Source organism: Lathyrus oleraceus, chromosome 3 (assembly GCF_024323335.1).
Source record: "Lathyrus oleraceus cultivar Zhongwan6 chromosome 3, CAAS_Psat_ZW6_1.0, whole genome shotgun sequence".
NCBI lineage: Eukaryota > Viridiplantae > Streptophyta > Magnoliopsida > Fabales > Fabaceae > Lathyrus > Lathyrus oleraceus.
In genome coordinates this window covers 70,623,284-70,641,614 of record NC_066581.1, presented here as the reverse complement: position 1 = coordinate 70,641,614, position 18,331 = coordinate 70,623,284, and the positions used below count along the sequence as shown (strand labels likewise).

The 18,331-nt window shown below is 33.9% G+C and overlaps 1 protein-coding gene and 1 non-coding gene across 2 annotated transcripts; one reads left to right on the top strand and one right to left on the bottom strand.

Moving 5' to 3' along the window:
* Positions 1-3,592: 3,592 nt before the first annotated feature.
* Positions 3,593-3,701, bottom strand: LOC127134092 (small nucleolar RNA R71). Its single transcript, XR_007807863.1, has one exon. It is a non-coding gene; the product is annotated as a small nucleolar RNA R71 (small nucleolar RNA).
* Positions 3,702-13,792: 10,091 nt separating this feature from the next.
* LOC127132612 (FACT complex subunit SPT16) lies at positions 13,793-17,372 on the top strand. Its single transcript, XM_051061573.1, has one exon. It carries the CDS (start codon positions 14,094-14,096, stop codon positions 17,217-17,219), a length of 3,126 nt encoding a protein of 1,041 aa, XP_050917530.1. The 5' UTR covers positions 13,793-14,093; the 3' UTR covers positions 17,220-17,372.
* The last annotated feature ends 959 nt before the right edge of the window (positions 17,373-18,331 follow it).

The window sequence follows — 18,331 nt, the reverse complement described above, 5'->3', positions numbered from 1 at the left end:
AGGAGCAAGATTTGTATCTTGTCAAGCACCTTAATAAAAAACTTTTTTCCTTCTTGTAAATATGTCGTAATAAATAGGAGAAGTCAAATACATTAGTGTTAACACTATCTCTCACAAATATAATTAAAGGTAACCGTTATTTATAACGGATGTCGTGGGGTGGTACTATGTTCCCCGCGCATAATCACCTCCCGAACCTAAATTTGATTATGATGGCCATAATTTTTTTCTTAAGGGATTTATCGATGTTTCCCCTTTTAAAAAATAAACTTGTGTTGCAACTTCATTGTCATCCGAGCATTTATTCGCTCGGGTATTTTTCTGTCGCGGCAACTGACAACTTCACTAGGGACTTTTAGAGAGTCAAGCCTAACATAGTTAATTTTGAAATAATGTCAACCTTATCTATCATTTCTCCTAATGTATTTTTTATGTTTAATTTCGTATAGTATTATCTTGTTGATTAATTGATTATTTGTTTACATTTGTTATATGTTTGGGATATCTTAATATTTGGGGTTTCTATTCGCCTTCACCTTGCACAGACTTTTAAGTGAGACTTTATACTCGAGTCTGGAAAATCTAAGTTCAGTTAGAGGTTACATTGTATTGGCCTTCGAGATGCACATCTCACTTAGTCAGCATGAAGATCTCACTTAGAGTAGATCGACACATGCGTTGAACAGGCCGCTTCATGACTTTCACGGGTTGACTCAATGAACACATTTTTCCAAAAATTCACAACTTTTTCAAATCTCTTGCATTCCTTTTTCTTCCAAACATGCATGCATATAAATACTTTATACATGCATCTTTTCAACTAAAGTTCTAGAGCAAGGTTCTAGAAAAAACCTACATGAAACGAGGATTTCAAAGTATTCTCATTTCTTCAACCTCATTCTATGCATACATGCAAACAAACTACACATAATCATTCTTTGTTTGGGTGCCATCTAGAATTAGGGTTGATAACATCCAATTTAGGTTGATTGTACTATAAATTGGGTTGATATCTTTGAGGATTTCAAATAAGAAAATTGAGTTGGGGTTTTCCTTCAATATCGATTTGAAGGTCTTAAACAATATTACGCAATTCGGATCCGATCGATTGAAAACTTTGAAGATTGAGAGGTTCTTGCAAAGGAGTAGTGTGGGATGATGAATTGTATTAGTAAATTTTGGCTTACAATAATTGTGCGGTTTGGATTCGATCGAGTGAAAGCTTTGAAGAACAAGGGGTTTCTTGCAAATAAGTAGTGTGAGACGGTGAATTAAATCATCATTGTTGGGTTACTTGATCAAGCTTTGATAAAGGGAATAAAAGGTTTCAAAATCAACATCAAACTTAGGGTTTGTAAGGTTAGATTGCTATATTTCTCTTGTATACATACTTTTGCAAAGTAAGGTTAATTTCATTATCTTAATCCGAGTTCGAATTGAGGATAGGCGTACTCATAGCAAGGTCGATTGGGGAATTGCCTAAACAAATCCTAATGTACTCTTTCTCCATATCTATCTCTTTTATTTTGCGTTAGCAAACTGTTATATTCATCGATTATGCGATCAATTTGTTTGGATAATATTTTTGATTACATTTTAAAATAGTTGTTGTTGAGTTGATCACAATCCTTTGGATTGTGATTGGTTTTTAAGGTCAACAATACCACATAAATTTACAAACAATATTGATTGCACACTAGGTGTTCGACAATTTGTCTCAATAAATTTTTTTTTTATCATTGGAAATAGTCTATCCTTGTTGCTTTGCATTCAATTGGTTGTGATTAATTGTGTTTGATTAATTTGTGATTCGTTATCATATCGTGATTACTATTACGCATATCCGAGCTTTTTGATAGCAGGTTTGGTTAGACGATTCGATTCGTGTTGCTTCCGCTTGCCACAAACTTTTTAAAACAGTTTTTCGTGTTAATTTTTTTTAGTTGTGATCTATTCACCCCTTCTAGATCGAAGGCTATCGTCTAACAATTCCGACTATTTTTCTTTTGTGTTAAACTTTATTTATGCCAATTGAACACAAAATTGATGATTATAACAAATGGCTTAGCCTATATTTACTCATGGATGGGAAGAGAAAAGGGAGTCATATGCTCTATCTTACATCACTTTTTTATTTTTCATGTACTCTTATTTTCTACAATATATTTTTCATTTTAACAGCTGTAGAACTCAAGATTTGTTTGGAGATTTTTCTTTAATCAAGGTATTTTGATCTTCAGTCCAGGTTCCTTTATTTTAATTGCTTATTATCATCGTTATTATATTGTTGATCATATATTCTTTTGCCATGTCTGTTTTATTCGTATTATATTTTATCATGAGTGAGTAGTCTATTAGGGACTAAGGGTCATGAGACTTGTCTCATGACATATCCTATTTGAATCCTCCATTGTTAGATTACAAGAAATTTGATATACATGTTATTTTAGAGTTCGGGTTTTTAAAAAACTTATCATTTACAAAAGTAGATGTAACTCAGGTTCTAATCATACACTAAAAAGGTATGTTTTAGTACCAGATAGCAGATTTATGGACATTTAAGTACGAGACAACGAAAGTATCCCAAACTCAATTGAGAAAGTCCCAATTTTTATAGTTGTGCAAAAATCGCTCTTAGATATATAAGTTGTGCTAGCAAAAGAAGATAAGTTCTTCATCTTAGACAAGACAATATGCTGACAAAAGTAGACATTGTCCATTTTTATCTATTTTCTATAACTTTGTTTGTTTCTCGCAATATAATCGGAGGATCATTTGGATATGTTTAGGAAAATATCGTGTACTTTAAAGTCCTGTTTGTTATTATAAGTTTTTATTTGTTAATTTTGTTTGCAAAAATTGGAAACACTCAAATATTCGGTAGTTTTACCTTTCCACTTATAGGATAGAAATTGATATTCAAACAATTGGTCTCTAAGGTTTAACAACCTATTTTACTACTTCGCATTGTCGTACACTTGCGGCGTATCAATTTTTGGCACTGTTGTCGGGGGCGAATTTAATTTGATGTTTGTATTATGTTTTATCACCGTATAGACTAAAGCATTTTACTGTATTTATTACTAATTTTCTCGTCGTAGTTTATGCGAAGATCTCATAGTGCGGGAAACCTTTTTGAACCTATTAACGAGATCAAGTGTTTCTTACACGAGAGAAGTTGAATTTTAAGACAATGACAAATGGTTGAAGTTGAACTAGTAGTTGATACTAAGCCTGTTAAGGACTACATGATCCCCACTGATTAGGAGCTGCATTATAGTATCGTCCATCCGCCCATTGCGGCGAATAATTTCGAGATTAATCCCTCTCTCGTGGGCATGGTTCAGGGGCACCAATTCTCAAGATTACCCACAGAAAATACCAACCTACACTTTTCTATCTTCATCTAATTTTGTGGCACGTTAAAAGCTAACAATGTTGATTAAAACACTATTCGACTTAGATTACTTCCTTTTTCCTTGAGAGATAGAGCCTGAGCATGGATCCAACCCTTATAGACTAACTCCATAACAACTTGGTCTCAACTAAGAGTTGCATTTCTTGGGCGGTATTTTCCTCCGAGTAAAACGACACACATGAGAAGTGAGATAAATCATTTTAGGAAAGAAGAGGGAGAATCTTTTTTTGCAGCTTGGGAGCATTTTAAGGACCTCTTGAGGTTATGCCTTTTTCATGGGCTTGAGAAGTGGCTCATTTTACACACATTCTATAATGGTCTCCTTTACTCCACAAGGATGACCGTTGATGTGACTATTGGTGGCACCTTAATGAATAGTTCTTAGGATGTGGCCTACAACCTTATAGAGGATATAGCTAAGAAACACCGCTCGTGGGGAAGTGCCCATGAAATCGCGACAAAAGTCCCCAAAAGGGAGGGCTTTATGAAGTTAGTCCTTTTGATCATATGAATTCCAAGGTAGATGCTCTCTACCAGAAAATATAAAATGTTAGCATTACCCCACTTGCACCTACTCCCACTACTTTGTAACTTCTATTGTCCTAGCGGTTCTCTATTGTGAGGTATGCAGAATAAACGAGCACGCCGATAGTGATTGCCAAATGATCCTCACTGATGGTTCTATCCAAGATAATGTTACTTATGTGAACAAAAACCAATGTGGTATCCCGTATTCAAATACCTACAATAGTAGGTGGAGAGACCACTATAACTTTTCTTATAAGAATAACAAACCTCAATCGGCTATAAGACCACCGGGTTTCCAAAAATATGTGGCAACTGCCCTTAATAAATCAAACCTAGAGCTCTTAATGGAAAAAATTATGATGATGCAGACTCGTTAAAACTATGACTTTAGGAATCAAAACCTTAAGACAATGAGGTTCTTAGAAAGTCGACCACTAAGGTTGAGTCCATTGCCAATCATAATTAAACGTTGGAGACTCAAATCTTCCAAGTTACACAACAACAAGTTTCATCTTTTGTCCCTCCAGGATCCTTTCCAAGGAAGCCCGAGAAAAATCCTATTGAGCATTATTAATGTACATAATTATATTGTAACAGTCATATCTTTTATATTCCCCCATATTATTAGTATTTCCCCATACTATTAGTATTCCCTTTATTCATAAGAGTATATATATATGAGCCTAGATCTTGTATAAAGATATAACTTTTCTGCTCTGCTAAATAATGAAAAGTTCTTTTATTTTATCTTATTCTCTCAATATTAACATGGTATCAGAGCAATAAAGCTCTGATAGCCATTGTTCTTTCCAATTCTAATCTTCTCATACAAAATCCTTGCATCTTTCTTTTTGATTTCTGCAAATATCTTCCTTCAATTATGGCTACCATGGATTATTCTGATTTCTCAACAAATTCCGCAAACCCTTACTATTTGCATCCAAACGAAAATCTGGCTTTGATTCTTGTCTCTCCGCCTCTGGATCACAAGAATTATCATACATGGGCAAGATCCATGAACATATCTTTGATTTCAAAGAACAAAGATAAGTTCGTCGATGGTAGGTTTCCCAAACCTTCGATAATCGATCCTCTCTATGGCCTATGGATTCGCTGCAACACTATGGTTTTAGCTTGGATTCATCGATCTATCTCTGATTCTATTGTGTGTTCGGTTTTATGGATCGATACTGTTGCTGGTGTTTGGAAAAATATCAGAATTAGATTTTCGCAAAGAGACATTTTTCGTATTTCTGATATTCAGGAAGAACTCTACAAATTTCGTCAAGGTAATCTTGATATTTCCGATTTCTTTACTCAATTGAAGGTTTTATGGGATGAATTGGAAAATTATAGACCCATTCCTCACTGTAAGTGTGCAATTGCATGTACTTGTGGAGCAATTGATTCAATCAAAACTTATCGTCAACAAGATTATGTCATTAGATTTCTTAAGGGATTAAACGACAATTTCTCTCATACAAAATCTCAAATAATGCTGATGAATCCTTTACCTGACATAGATACTGTTTTCTCAATGTTAATTCAACAAGAGAGAGAAATTGGAAATTTTTTGATTGATTCAATTGTTAATGATGCTCATGATATGAATTCTTCTAATGCTCTTTTGGCCAATTCTTATTCTGGTAATTTCCATGGGAAATACAATTTCAAAGGTAAAGGCCAAAATTATAGTTCAAAAGGAGCTAATCGCTTTTGTACACACTGCAACCGCTCAAATCACACACTTGAAACTTGTTGGATCAAACATGGTTATCCTATTGGTTATAAGGGTAAAGGCAAGAACACATCACAGTCAACACAGGCTAACAGTGTTGCACCACCCAATGGTACAATACATGGTTCTTCCGCACAATTGGATTCTGATTCAAAACCGCTTTTTGGTTTCACTCAAGACCAATATCATGGCATTCTTGGTCTAGTCCAACAATTCAAATCCCAACCTTCACCTGCTTCTAATTCTGTTTCAACATCTCCCCTTGCATTCAATTCTCAGTCTTCTAATGGTAACGGTAAGTGCTCATATCTTTGGATTTTGGACACCAGTGCCACTGATCATTTCACATTTGATCTGAGTTGTTTTAGTACATATAGGAACATCATTCCTATATCTGTTTCTTTACCAAATGGAACACAAATTATCGCTTCCATAGCAGGCACCGTCACTATCTCACCCTTCCTTACCGTACTTAATGTTCTCTATATACCATCTTTTCATGTGAACTTAATTTCTGTTACTAAGCTATCCATTACTAATAACTATTGTGTGAATTTCACATCTCATTCCTGTGAAATTTTGTAGAATTGTTCCAAGACAGTGATTGGTATAGCTAGGCTTCAAGGAGGATTATATGTCATAGATCATGCAAATTCCACCAGCTATGTTGCACCTGTTTGTAATTCTGTTTCTACTGATCCTTCTCTTTTATGGCATTTAAGATTAGGCCATATTTCAGATAGTGGTTTACAAATTATTTCCAAAAATTTCCCTTTTGTACCAAGTAAGAATCATATGTCACCTTGTGATTCTTGTCATTTTGCTAAATAAAAGAAATTACCTTTTCCAAAAAGTATATCAAAATCTCTTGCACCTTTTGATATTTTAAATGCTGATTTATGGGGTCCATATTCTACTATTTCTCTGATAGGCCATAAATACTTTCTTACTTTGGTTGATGATTACTCACGGTTTACTTAGGTTATATTTCTTAAAACAAAGGATGAAACCAAAAGGAGTCTCATTAACTTCGTTGCCTTTATTGAAAATCAATTTCACACAACTTTAAAGTGTCTTAGGTCAGATAATGGCACTGAATTTGCCATGGGAGATTTCTTATCTTCTAAAGGCATAATTCATCAAAAGTCTTGTGTTGAAACACCTCAACAAAATGGGATTGTTGAAAGAAAGCATCAATATCCTTAATGTGGCTAGGTCTCTTTCTTTCCATTCCAATCTCCCTTTAACTATGTGGAATTTTAGTGTTCAACATGTTGTTCATATCATAAATAGACTTCCTAGTCCACTTCTCAATCTCAAATGTCCTTACGAATTACTTTACAAGCAACCTCCATCTCTTGTCCATCTTAAAGTTTTTGGTTGTTTGAGCTATGCAACTACCCTATAAGCTCATAGAACCAAATTTGATTCTAGAGCTAGAAAGGCTGTTTTTTTAGGATTTAAGGATGGTACTAAGGGATATATCCTCTATGATCTAAATTCACATGATATTTTTGTTTCTAGAAATGTTGTTTTCTATGAAACATATTTTCCTTTCCAAAACTCTAAACCTGTTCATAATGCCTCTGGTTTTTCTAAGCCTATACCATCAAATTTTGTTCTTGATGATCCTGTTTCTAGTACACCTGATTCCTTACCCTTACCTGTCATGATAGAACCTGATTGTACCTCTCCTAACTCTGTTAACATAGAACATGATCCTATTGTATCATCTCCAACATCTTCCAGCCACACACCTTTATCCGCATCTTCTCATGATAGTCCTAATCTTACTCCTCTACCTTCTCATGATAATCTTCGAAAGTCTATTAGAACAATCATTCGTCCTAGTTACTTAGAGGATTATCACTGTTACTCTGCTACAGGTTCTGCTAATAATAATAATTTGTATCCCAATTATTCACTTTCATCTGTTCTTTCTTATGACAATTGTGCTTCAGAATATAGATCTTTTTGTTGTTCAATTTCTGATATTATTGAACCTAAAACTTTTAACCAAGCTTCTAAACTTGATTGTTGGAGAAAAGCCATGGATGCTGAGTTATTCGCACTTGATGAAAACAAAACTTGGTCAGTAGTTGATCTCCCTCGTGGAAAAACTCCAATTGGATGTAAATGGGTGTACAAAATAAAGTATCATGCAAATGGTTCCATTGAGAGATACAAGGCTAGATTAGTTGCAAAAGGGTATCACCAAATGGAAGGAATCGACTATTTTGATACTTTCTCTCCTGTAGCTAAAATAACTACTGTTAGACTTTTGTTAGCATTAGCATCAATTAAAGGTTGGGATCTTGAGCAATTAGATGTTAACAATGCATTCCTTTATGGTGATTTAAACGAGGAAGTATATATGTCATTACCTCTTGGTTATCCTTCTATCACTGGCTCTAATAAGGTTTGTAAATTGCATAAATCCCTTTATGGATTAAAGCAAGCCAGTAGACAATGGTATTCCAAATTATCTTCTGCACTCATCTCTTTGGGGTACAAACAATCTGTTTTTGATCACTCTTTATACACCAAGTATACTAATAGTGAATTTACTGCAGTATTAGTATATGTGGATGATATAGTATTAGCTGGAAATTCTTCTCAAGAAATTCAAGTTGTTAAACATTTTCTAGATCAGAAATTCAAAATCAAAGACCTTGGAAAACTTAGGTATTTTTTGGGGCTTGAGATTGCAAGGTCTCCCAAGGGTATTTTTGTTAATCAAAGAAAGTATACCCTTGAATTATTGCAAGATGCTGGTCTTTTGGCAACAAAATCATCTAAAATTCCTTTCAGTCCAACTACCAAACTGTCTAGTACTGATGGTGCTCTTTTAGAGGATCCTTCATCTTATAGAAGACTCATAGGAAGACTTCTTTATTTGACCAATACCAGACCTGATATTTCATTTTCTGTACAACACTTGAGTCAATTTGTTTCTAAGCCTCTGGTTCCTCATTATGCAGCTGCTACTACAATTTTGATGTATCTTAAATCTTCCCCTACAAAAGGTTTATTTTTCCCTGTTTCTAGTTCTTTAAAACTGACTGGATATGCAGATTCTGATTGGGCAAGATGTCATGAAACTAGAAAATCAATTACTGGTTATTACGTGTTTATTGGTTCCTCATTAATTTCCTGGAAATCAAAGAAGCAGAATATTGTTTCAAGATCCTCCACTGAAGCAGAATATAGGGCATTAGCTTCCCTCACTTGTGAAATTCAATGGTTGCAGTACTTATTTCAAGATCTTAAAATACAATTCTCAAATCCTGCATCAGTTTTCTGTGACAGCAAATCTGCCATTTATTTGGCTCACAATCCCACTTTTCATGAAAGAAGCAAGCACATTGAGCTAGATTGTCATATTATTAGAGAGAAGATTCAGTCACAGCTCATACACTTACTCCCTGTACCAAGCAGCTCTCAAATAGCAGACATGTTCACCAAGCCTCTACACTTTCCAATTTTTTTTTTATTTTCTGTCCAAGTTGAATCTATGTTCAATCCATAGTCCAACTTGAGGGGAGATATTAATGTACATAATTATATTGTAACTGTCATATCTTTTATATTCCTCCATATTATTAGTATTTCCCCATACTATTAGTATTCCCTTTATTCATAGGAGTATATATATATATATATATATATATATATATATATATATATATATATATATATATAATATATATATATATATATATATATATATATATATATATATATATATATATATATATATATATATATATATATATATATATATATGAGCCTAGATCTTGTGTAAAGATATAACTTTTCTGCTCTGCTAAATAATGAAAAGTTCTTTTATTTTATCTTATTCTCTCAACATTAACAAGCATATATAGCAGAATTTAGTAAGATGCTCCCAAGGATCTCTGATTTCTTTCCTGTCGAACATGTTATCTTTCAAACCTGAAAGTATAAAGTTCTTAATATCAAAAGTTACAGAATTAGAAGATTGGAATCCTAAAGATATATAACCAGCATCGGTTCTCCTACAATAATTCCCCAATGTTTGTCGTGGTGGATTTGCCATCTCTTCTATTTCTTCATTTGGTTCTTCTATAACTTGCAATGTTTCGCTTTACAAATTGCTCACGATGTTATTTTGGTCTTTGGGTCTATCGATATTAGTATCGAATTTAAACCTTGCATAAACAAACAAACAATACTTAAGTAGCACTGCACCAAACCAAACAAAATAAGAGTAGAAATTAAAAAATAAAAATTAAACTAAAATCACTAACAAAAATAAAATTAAAATGAAAAATGAAAAACTTTGCAAAATATTGCCTTGTCGAACTAATAAAATAATTCGTTTCCACATGGATTTCGAATTTTAAAAAGGTAATGATAATGTGAATTAAAGTAAATAACAAGGGGGGTCAATTATTATTTGGTACGAAAACGAGTATGAGAAAACTTTCGAAGTAAAGTTCGATAAAGAAAAGTGATTAGATCTTTATTTTGAATCCTATAATTATACCTGCCAATGACTGTGTATTATATGAGTTACAATTACGCTATAATCTCATGGAGAATTAACAAGACTAGCATACCAATTCCTTGATGTACAATTGACTAATTTAGACAATAATTCCCTAATTCTTTAGGCCAATTCAGAGTTAAACTAGGTGTTTCTAAGTTTGTTAATTCAAAAGCCACAACTTATAACTACCTATCCCTAATTACTAAGTTGAATAATTTCCCTAATTCATATGGTATACTTACAGTCAATAATCCCTACTCATCTAAGATCAATTTGTGTGCTCGTTAACACACAAAAAGCATTAAGAACAAGACAATTATAATGATTATAACATAAAAGCATTCAAATAATCTCAAACAGCCATATGATCTAACATAGTACAATTAGGTTCATATCAAAAGACCTAATCTAAAATTACGTAGCTACTCATAGTGAAATTAACAATTACCATGAGTTGATAAGAAGTGTTCATCAAAATCAATAAAAAGTAAGCTCTCAAATGGCTCCAATGCTCTCTAAAACCGCTCTTAAAAGCTCATGGTTGTCACTTTCTCTCCTAGAATTTGCCACCTCAAAAAAGTCTCCACCTTTTCTATTTAAAGTTGTAATGTTGAATCAGGCTCATATGATATACCTCTATAACCAAAATTAACTACCTTGTTTGGATGTTATCATCAGTCGTTGTTGTTCTTCTCTTATGCAAATCAAGTGATACTTCAAGCACAAATTGCATTCCTACACTAGCCCTAGAGTCTTCTTCTTGCTAGTCAAACCATTTTTGGCACACCCTTTAGTAGTTATTGGCATGCCTAAAAACGTTGTTGCAAGAGAAAATTCGAATGAAGCTTATCCCAGTTGTTCTTAACTCATATTGTCTAATTTGTCACAAATTTACCTTAGACTTATGATGTGTCACTTAACAATTAGTCTAGATCTTTTTTCCTTTGTGGTGATTGCGTAAGAGTTATAATGGAGAAGTCATTGCACGAGGACCAAACCTATAGTTCGGGTACTAGAATGGCTCAGCGTATCCCATAGTCTCGACTCACCCTTGAACTCAAAATCATTTTTTGTGTGTAACCTTAACACATATCCCTCCTTTGAATCTAACTTTTATACACATGTATCCTTGTGATAGTGAAACTTAACTACAATTTTAATGAGGCTTAGAGACCACGATGAGTCATGGAAATCAAAGTGGCACAATGAAAGACTAAGTGACTTATCATGCACTAATAAGGGTCGTAAGTTGAACTACATGCTTTTAATAGAGATATTGAATTTGCTAGTTAGACTCTTGTGCAAGTAGATGATGTTGGACATGTGACTCCACACATATGAGGGGTGAATTGTAGGGGTTTGAAAAACAATAGTTTAAAATAAATTTATTTTCATTTTTAGAGTTCAACGACATTTTCGATAAAAATGTTTGAATGATAGCAGCTGAAAAAGAGTGGAAAGAAAATATGCGGAAAATAAAGAGATAAGGGAAAAGAGAAGACACTAGAAATTATAGAGGTACAACCTAAATGAAATGACCAAATTCTTTATGCAAGACTTGATCTTAAGAGTATCACGTAATGCTTATAAGCTTTTAGTAGACTAAGTTTTTGAACCCCCTTATACAAGGAAAATAAAGTTTCAAGCTAACTTCCAACCAAACAACAAACAACAAAGAGAAGCGGTTAGTCTTCCACCTAAATAGAAGCTTTGAGCGGTTAGTCACCAAGCTAAACCAAGATTTTCTACGTAATTATCTCGAATAAAATGCGGAGTTTTAAACTAGTTATCATCCAAATAAAACATGGATTTTACATAAGCGGACCACGAATAGAACAAAGATTTTACACCAGATTAATCTTGAACCAAACTGGGGTTTTATACAGACTGATCATGAACCAAATAGAGATTTTATACATGCTAATCTCGAACCAAGTAAATATTTTACACGACTTGAGCTCACGAACCGAATCGACGACTTAAAAACTAAATCCCTAAATAAAACTTTTAGCGGGTTTAGCTTTGAACCCAAACAAACACTCCATTATAAGAAATTATTCAACCAAAAGAAAAATACCTCTGGATTAATTTACAATATCGCCTTTTTCCATAATACAAAACCTCCCCTAAATAAAAAGACTTTCTCAAAGCGCTATGCCTAAATTAAAGTGAGAGAAAGTAGAAAAAATATTTTTAGAAAAAGTGAGGAGTGAGATAGAGAACTCATGTTTATGGATGTAAAAATGTGAATGGAGAGACCTTTACTTATATATTAGAGGTTGGCGCAAAAAAAGAAAAAAGATTTATGGGACAAATTAATGATTGAATCGATATTGGACATTGGAGTGCTAAAGTTGCAGGTCCACCTTCGCGCCGTCATGCTAGAAGCTCGATACACCTTTTCATGATCTATCTCACCGCAACAACAAAATTTTGATTCATTTTAAAACACTAACTAAAAATAGTGAAGTCATTTAACACACATGTTGTGTTGTGTTTGTGTTGCATTGTATTAGACCAAATATTCATGGGATGCAAACATGAGATGATTATTCACATCAGTTCAATTTTCACCGGTTCTGCTGTTTTAAAAATGAGAATCGAGAATCGAATCAAACTAATTTAATTGTTCACTTCAATTCGTTTTTGAATTGAACCATAAAATATTAGTTTTTCCAATTTGATTTGAATATTCAATTTGTTCAATTATATATGACCCGCTTACGCTCTAATAAACTTAGAGCATCAATATCGATTGTTTTATACCGTGTCTACACATCGATTGTTTTATACCGTGTCTACACTGTTTCTAAAACAAATAGGTCTAAGTTCTTTTAATAATTGGTTAGGTAACATCGTTCATAAACTGAAAAAATTCTAAAAAAAACAATTTTTTTCACATAAGTTAGATTAATTTGTTTTTTTAATTAAATATAAAGTATAGTGCAGTATTTTATAGGATTTATTTAAATTTTTTGATAAGTTATATGAATATTTAAAAAATATAAATAAATAATTTAAATAATTGCTAAATGCGAAATAATATAAAAAGTTCTTTGAATGAGTTATATGAACTATTTAAAGAGTCAAATAAGTTCTTTCAATATGCATCTTATTATTCACAATTCAATTATTAAATAATTTAAGGTCTCGAATGCTAGGATGCCTACAAGATAATTTAAAATTGATTTTAAGATAATACTAACTTATGTCCTAAGGACACGTGTTAAGAAACCCATAAATAAAAAAATTATTTTAAAAAAATAAATAAAATTATTAATTATAAATTTTTAATAAATTCAATACACAATTTTCAAAAATTTATTTTTTTATTTAACGTTACCCTTGATTTTAATGCTAACTTGTATTTCTAGGACATAAGATAAGAACTAAAAAAAATTAATTTTGTATTAAAAATTGTGCATTTATTTTAATAAAGATATAAAATTAATTTTATAATTGAGTTTTTTAATACAAACTTTTTTATCAAGCGAGTATCTTATCTTTGTGTCCCAGAACATTACCTATAAATACGCTTCAGAAATTTTATTTCTTCTTCACCATACCTCTTCCACCTACTGTCATTCTTTCGGTACTTTCTCGGTTCCTATTTTCGTTTTATTTTTCATTCTAACGGGCGCCGAACTCCGCCACGGCAGCTACATGCACCGTGCAGCCGCGGCAGTTTTGCGCGCCGCGCCGACGTAATTGGTCGCGATTAAACTACATAGGTTATGGACCTTTTGGAAAATTGATAACCAATTAACTGAATGTGTATTGATCAATTTTCTACTTATGGCGTGTTCTTGATGTTCTTCTAGTTTCTTATCAATGTTTCTTGATGTTTGTTCTTTTTCTCTCCAGAAATAGTAGAGACTATGGCCTATGCTATTGATTTGAGTACATTTCAAACCAGATTGAAGTTATTTTACAAACATTGGAGTGAACACGGAAACGATCTCTGGGGTTCTTCTGATGCAGTTTCTGTTGCATGTCCTTCACCTTCAGAAGATTTAAGATACTTGAAATCCAGTGCTATATTCTTGTGGCTTCTTGGATTTGAGTTTCCGGAAACAATAATGGTTTTCACAAAGGTGAAGATTCATATACTGTGCAGCCAAAAGAAAGCGTCTATTCTCAATTCTGTCAAAAAATCTGCTAAAGAGTCGGTTGGTGTGGAGATTGTGTTTCATGTTAAGGCTAGAAATGACGATGGAGCTTCTCTTATGGATTCTATAATCCGCGCCTTTGGTGCTCGATCAAGTTCCACTGTTGGGTTTATAGCTAGAGAGAAACCTGAAGGGAAATTGCTTGAAGGGTGGGATGAAAAGTTAAGAAATTCAAAGTTTGTTTTGAGTGATGTGGCGAATGGGTTTTCTGCGTTGTTTGCGGCGAAAAGTGATGAAGAAGTTACGTTTATCAAGAGAGCTGCGTACCTTACGGCTAGTGTGATGAAGAATTTTGTAGTTTCGAAGCTTGAGAATGTAATTGATGAAGAGAAGAAGATTTTGCATTCTGAGTTGATGGAGGAGACTGAGAAAGTTATATTGGAGCCTTCGAAAGTTAACTGTAAACTGAAGGCGGAGAATGTTGATATCTGTTACCCTCCGATTTTTCAGAGTGGGGGGAAGTTTGATCTTAGGCCTAGTGCTGTAAGCAACAATGAGGAGCTTTACTATGCCTCTGCCGGTGTAATTATATGTGGTGTCGGTGCCCGGTACAAGAGCTACTGCTCAAATATAGCTAGGACTTTTTTGATTGATGCAGACCCTATTCAAAGTAAGGCTTATGAGATTCTTCTGAAAGCGCATGAGGCTGTTATTGGTTCTCTAAAGCCTGGAAATAAGTTGGGTGCTTCGTATCTAGCTGCAGTTTCTGTTGTGGAGAAGGATGCTCCTCACATGGTTTCCTGCTTGACAAAGTCTGCTGGGACAGGCATTGGTATTGAGTTTCGAGAGTTGGGTTTGAAAATTAATGCTAAGAATGACGAGATAGTTAAAGAAGGCATGGCGTTCAATGTGTCAATAGGATTTCAGAATTTGCAGTGTGAGAACAGTGAGTCTAAGAACAAGGTCTTCTCTCTCTTGCTTGCTGACACAGTAGTCGTCAACAAAGACAAGACGGATATCGTGACTTCAATGAGCTCCAAAGCTTTGAAAGATGTGGCTTATTCTTTCAATGAGGACGAGGAAGAGGAAAAGCCCAAATCAAAGTCTGATCACAGTGGTACAGAGCCGTTGATGTCTAAGACAACACTAAGGTCAAACAATCGAGAGATTTCGAAAGAGAAACTCCGAAGACAGCATCAGGCAGAACTTGCTCGTCAAAAAAATGAAGAAACTGCTAGGCGACTTGCTGGTGGTGGTAATGAGGCAGGAGAAAACCGTTCTTCTTCCAGGTCTTCTGCAGAACTGGTCGCCTACAAGAACATAAACGACCTTCCCCCTCTGAGTGAGATGATGATTCATGTTGATCAAAAGAATGAAGCAGTTCTATTGCCAATTAATGGAAGTATGGTTCCTTTCCATGTGTATTTCATTCGAAATGAAGAGATCCAGCAGGATACCAACCGCAATTGCTATGTAAGAATTAGTTTCAATTTACCCGGGATACCTTTCAAACCTCGCGATTCAAACTCAATGAAGTTCCGATCTATATACTTGAAGGAAGCTAGATTCCGCTCCAAGGATTCAAGGCACATAAGTGAGGTTGTGCAATCCATCAAAACACTCAGGAAACGAGTTAAAGCAAGGGAATCTGAGAGAGCCGAGAGAGCAACTTTGGTTACCCAGGAGAGGCTGCAGCTTGCCAACAACAGATATAAGCCAATAAGATTGCCTAACCTTTTGATTCGCCCTGCTTTTGGTGGGCGTGGAAGCAAGATAGCAGGCACTCTTGAGGCTCATGTGAATGGATTTCGATATTCTACCACGAGATCTAATGAGCGTGTTGATGTGATATTTGCCAATATTAAACATGCATTCTTCCAGCCAGCAGAAAATGAAATGATTACTCTCCTGCACTTTCATCTGCACAACCATATTATGGTAGGAAATAGAAAGACCAAGGATGTTCAGTTTTATGTTGAGGTAATGGACATGGTCCAGAATGTTTGTGGGAAGAGATCAGATTATGATCCTGATGAGCTTGAAGAAGAACAAAGAGAGAGAGACAGAAAGAACAAGATTAATGTAGAGTTTCAAAGCTTTGTTAATCGGGTAAATGATATCTGGGTACAACCACAATTCAATGACCTTGACTTGGAGTTTGATCAAACTCTTAGAGAGCTTGGCTTCCCTGGGGTACCTCATAAATCTTCGGTATTTGTTGTCCCTAGCTCAGCCTGCCTTGTTGAACTGATAGAGAATCCTTTCCTTGTTGTCACCCTATGTGAGATTGAGATTGTGAATCTGGAGAGAGTTGGCCTTGGGCAGAAGAACTTTGATATGACAATTGTATTTAAGGACTTCAAGCGGGATGTCCTCAGGATCGATTCTATCCCTTCTACATCACTTGATGGCATCAGGGTGTGGCTTGACACGATGGACATCAAGTATTATGAAAGCAGGTTGAATCTAGACTGGCGTGCTGTCCTGAAGAGAGTCACCGATGACCCTAAAACCTTCATTAAAGATGGCGGCTGGGAGTTTCTGAATTCGGAAGCTACTGATTCAGAATCTGATAATGATAACTCAGAGGAATCAGATAAAAGTTACGTACAATCGGATACTGATGACAATGAATCAGTTGTTGAATCTACAGAGGATGAAGAGGAAGAAGACTCTGATGGGGATTCAGAGGAAGAAGACTCTGATGAGGATTCAGAGGAAGAGAAAGGAAAGAGATGTGAAGAACTGGAGAGGGAAGCAAGCAATGCGGATAGAGAGGAAGGGAACGAGTCTGACAGTGAAGAAGACAGTAAAAGAAGGAAGGCTAAAGCTGCCTTTGGCAAGTCAAGAGGCAGTCTAAGTAGTAGTATGCCAAAGCGGCGCAAGTTAAGATAGATTCTAGTTTCTGTTATTAGTTCATACTATAATTTAACATTAGAGAGCCATGTCACTGATTCCATAATAGAGTGTGTGCTTAAAAGTGTTCTTAGTATTGTTGTTTAAACATAGCAGGTTTTGAAACTACAAAAATGTACAAGTGAATGTTTATTGGTGGTGACAACTAGGATTTTCATGGTCTGGTTTGGAGAGAATATTGAACTGAACTGAACTGAATTGTTATAACAATTCAAAAAAATGTAACCAAATTTATATTGATTTCTTTCAAACTAAACCAAACTTAAAATGTTAATGACTTCTTTTGAACTCAACCAAACTTAAAATGTTAATGACTTCTTTTGAACTAAACCAAACTTTCATAACAATTCAATATTTTTTTAATCAATAAGAGCCAAGATAGAAAGGTGAGTGGTTTATTTGATAATAATCAATTCAACAATTAGTTAGTAATTAAATTGTTGAATGTATTTTTAGTGTTGTTCATAAGTGTATCATTGGTCGTGTTTCTATGAGTTCTCATTGCATATGTAAAGAGAGAATCGCATGCAATCTTATATAGAATGACACATGTTCAAGGTTCATTCTTTCAATTCTAAATTCATTAATAGAGTGTCATGTTCAAGGTAGATTCTTTCAATTCTAAATTCCTCAATACTTTCATATGTGTAATAGTGTCTCATTTTCAAATTTTTTTTAATCTAAAATTAAATATCTATCTTTTTATAATACCAATACAATATTTTTTTTCTACTCTCTATATCCTTATTTATTCATTTTATTCAACTACTCTACTAACTATAATTAATAAGGACATTTTAATAAATAATATTTTCTTTATCATTAAAATCAATACATCTAATTATTTTCTTACAAATCACATATAAGTTAAATCAAACATTTATTATGAGGCGGAGGGAGTAACAAAGAGATAAGATCGGATATTTTTGGTGTATAATGTTTGAAAAGTGAATATTTTAGATTTATTTAGAGTGTTCTTTTAAGTTTTAAATTGAATATTTAAATATATATATATATATATATATATATATATATATATATATATATATATATATATATATATTTGGAAGTAAAGTAAAAGAAAAAACTAT

What these genes read in the sequence shown, in the direction of transcription:
- LOC127132612 (XM_051061573.1), top strand. Translation starts at nt 14,094, where the DNA reads ATGGCCTATGCTATTGATTTGAGTACATTTCAAACCAGATTGAAGTTA.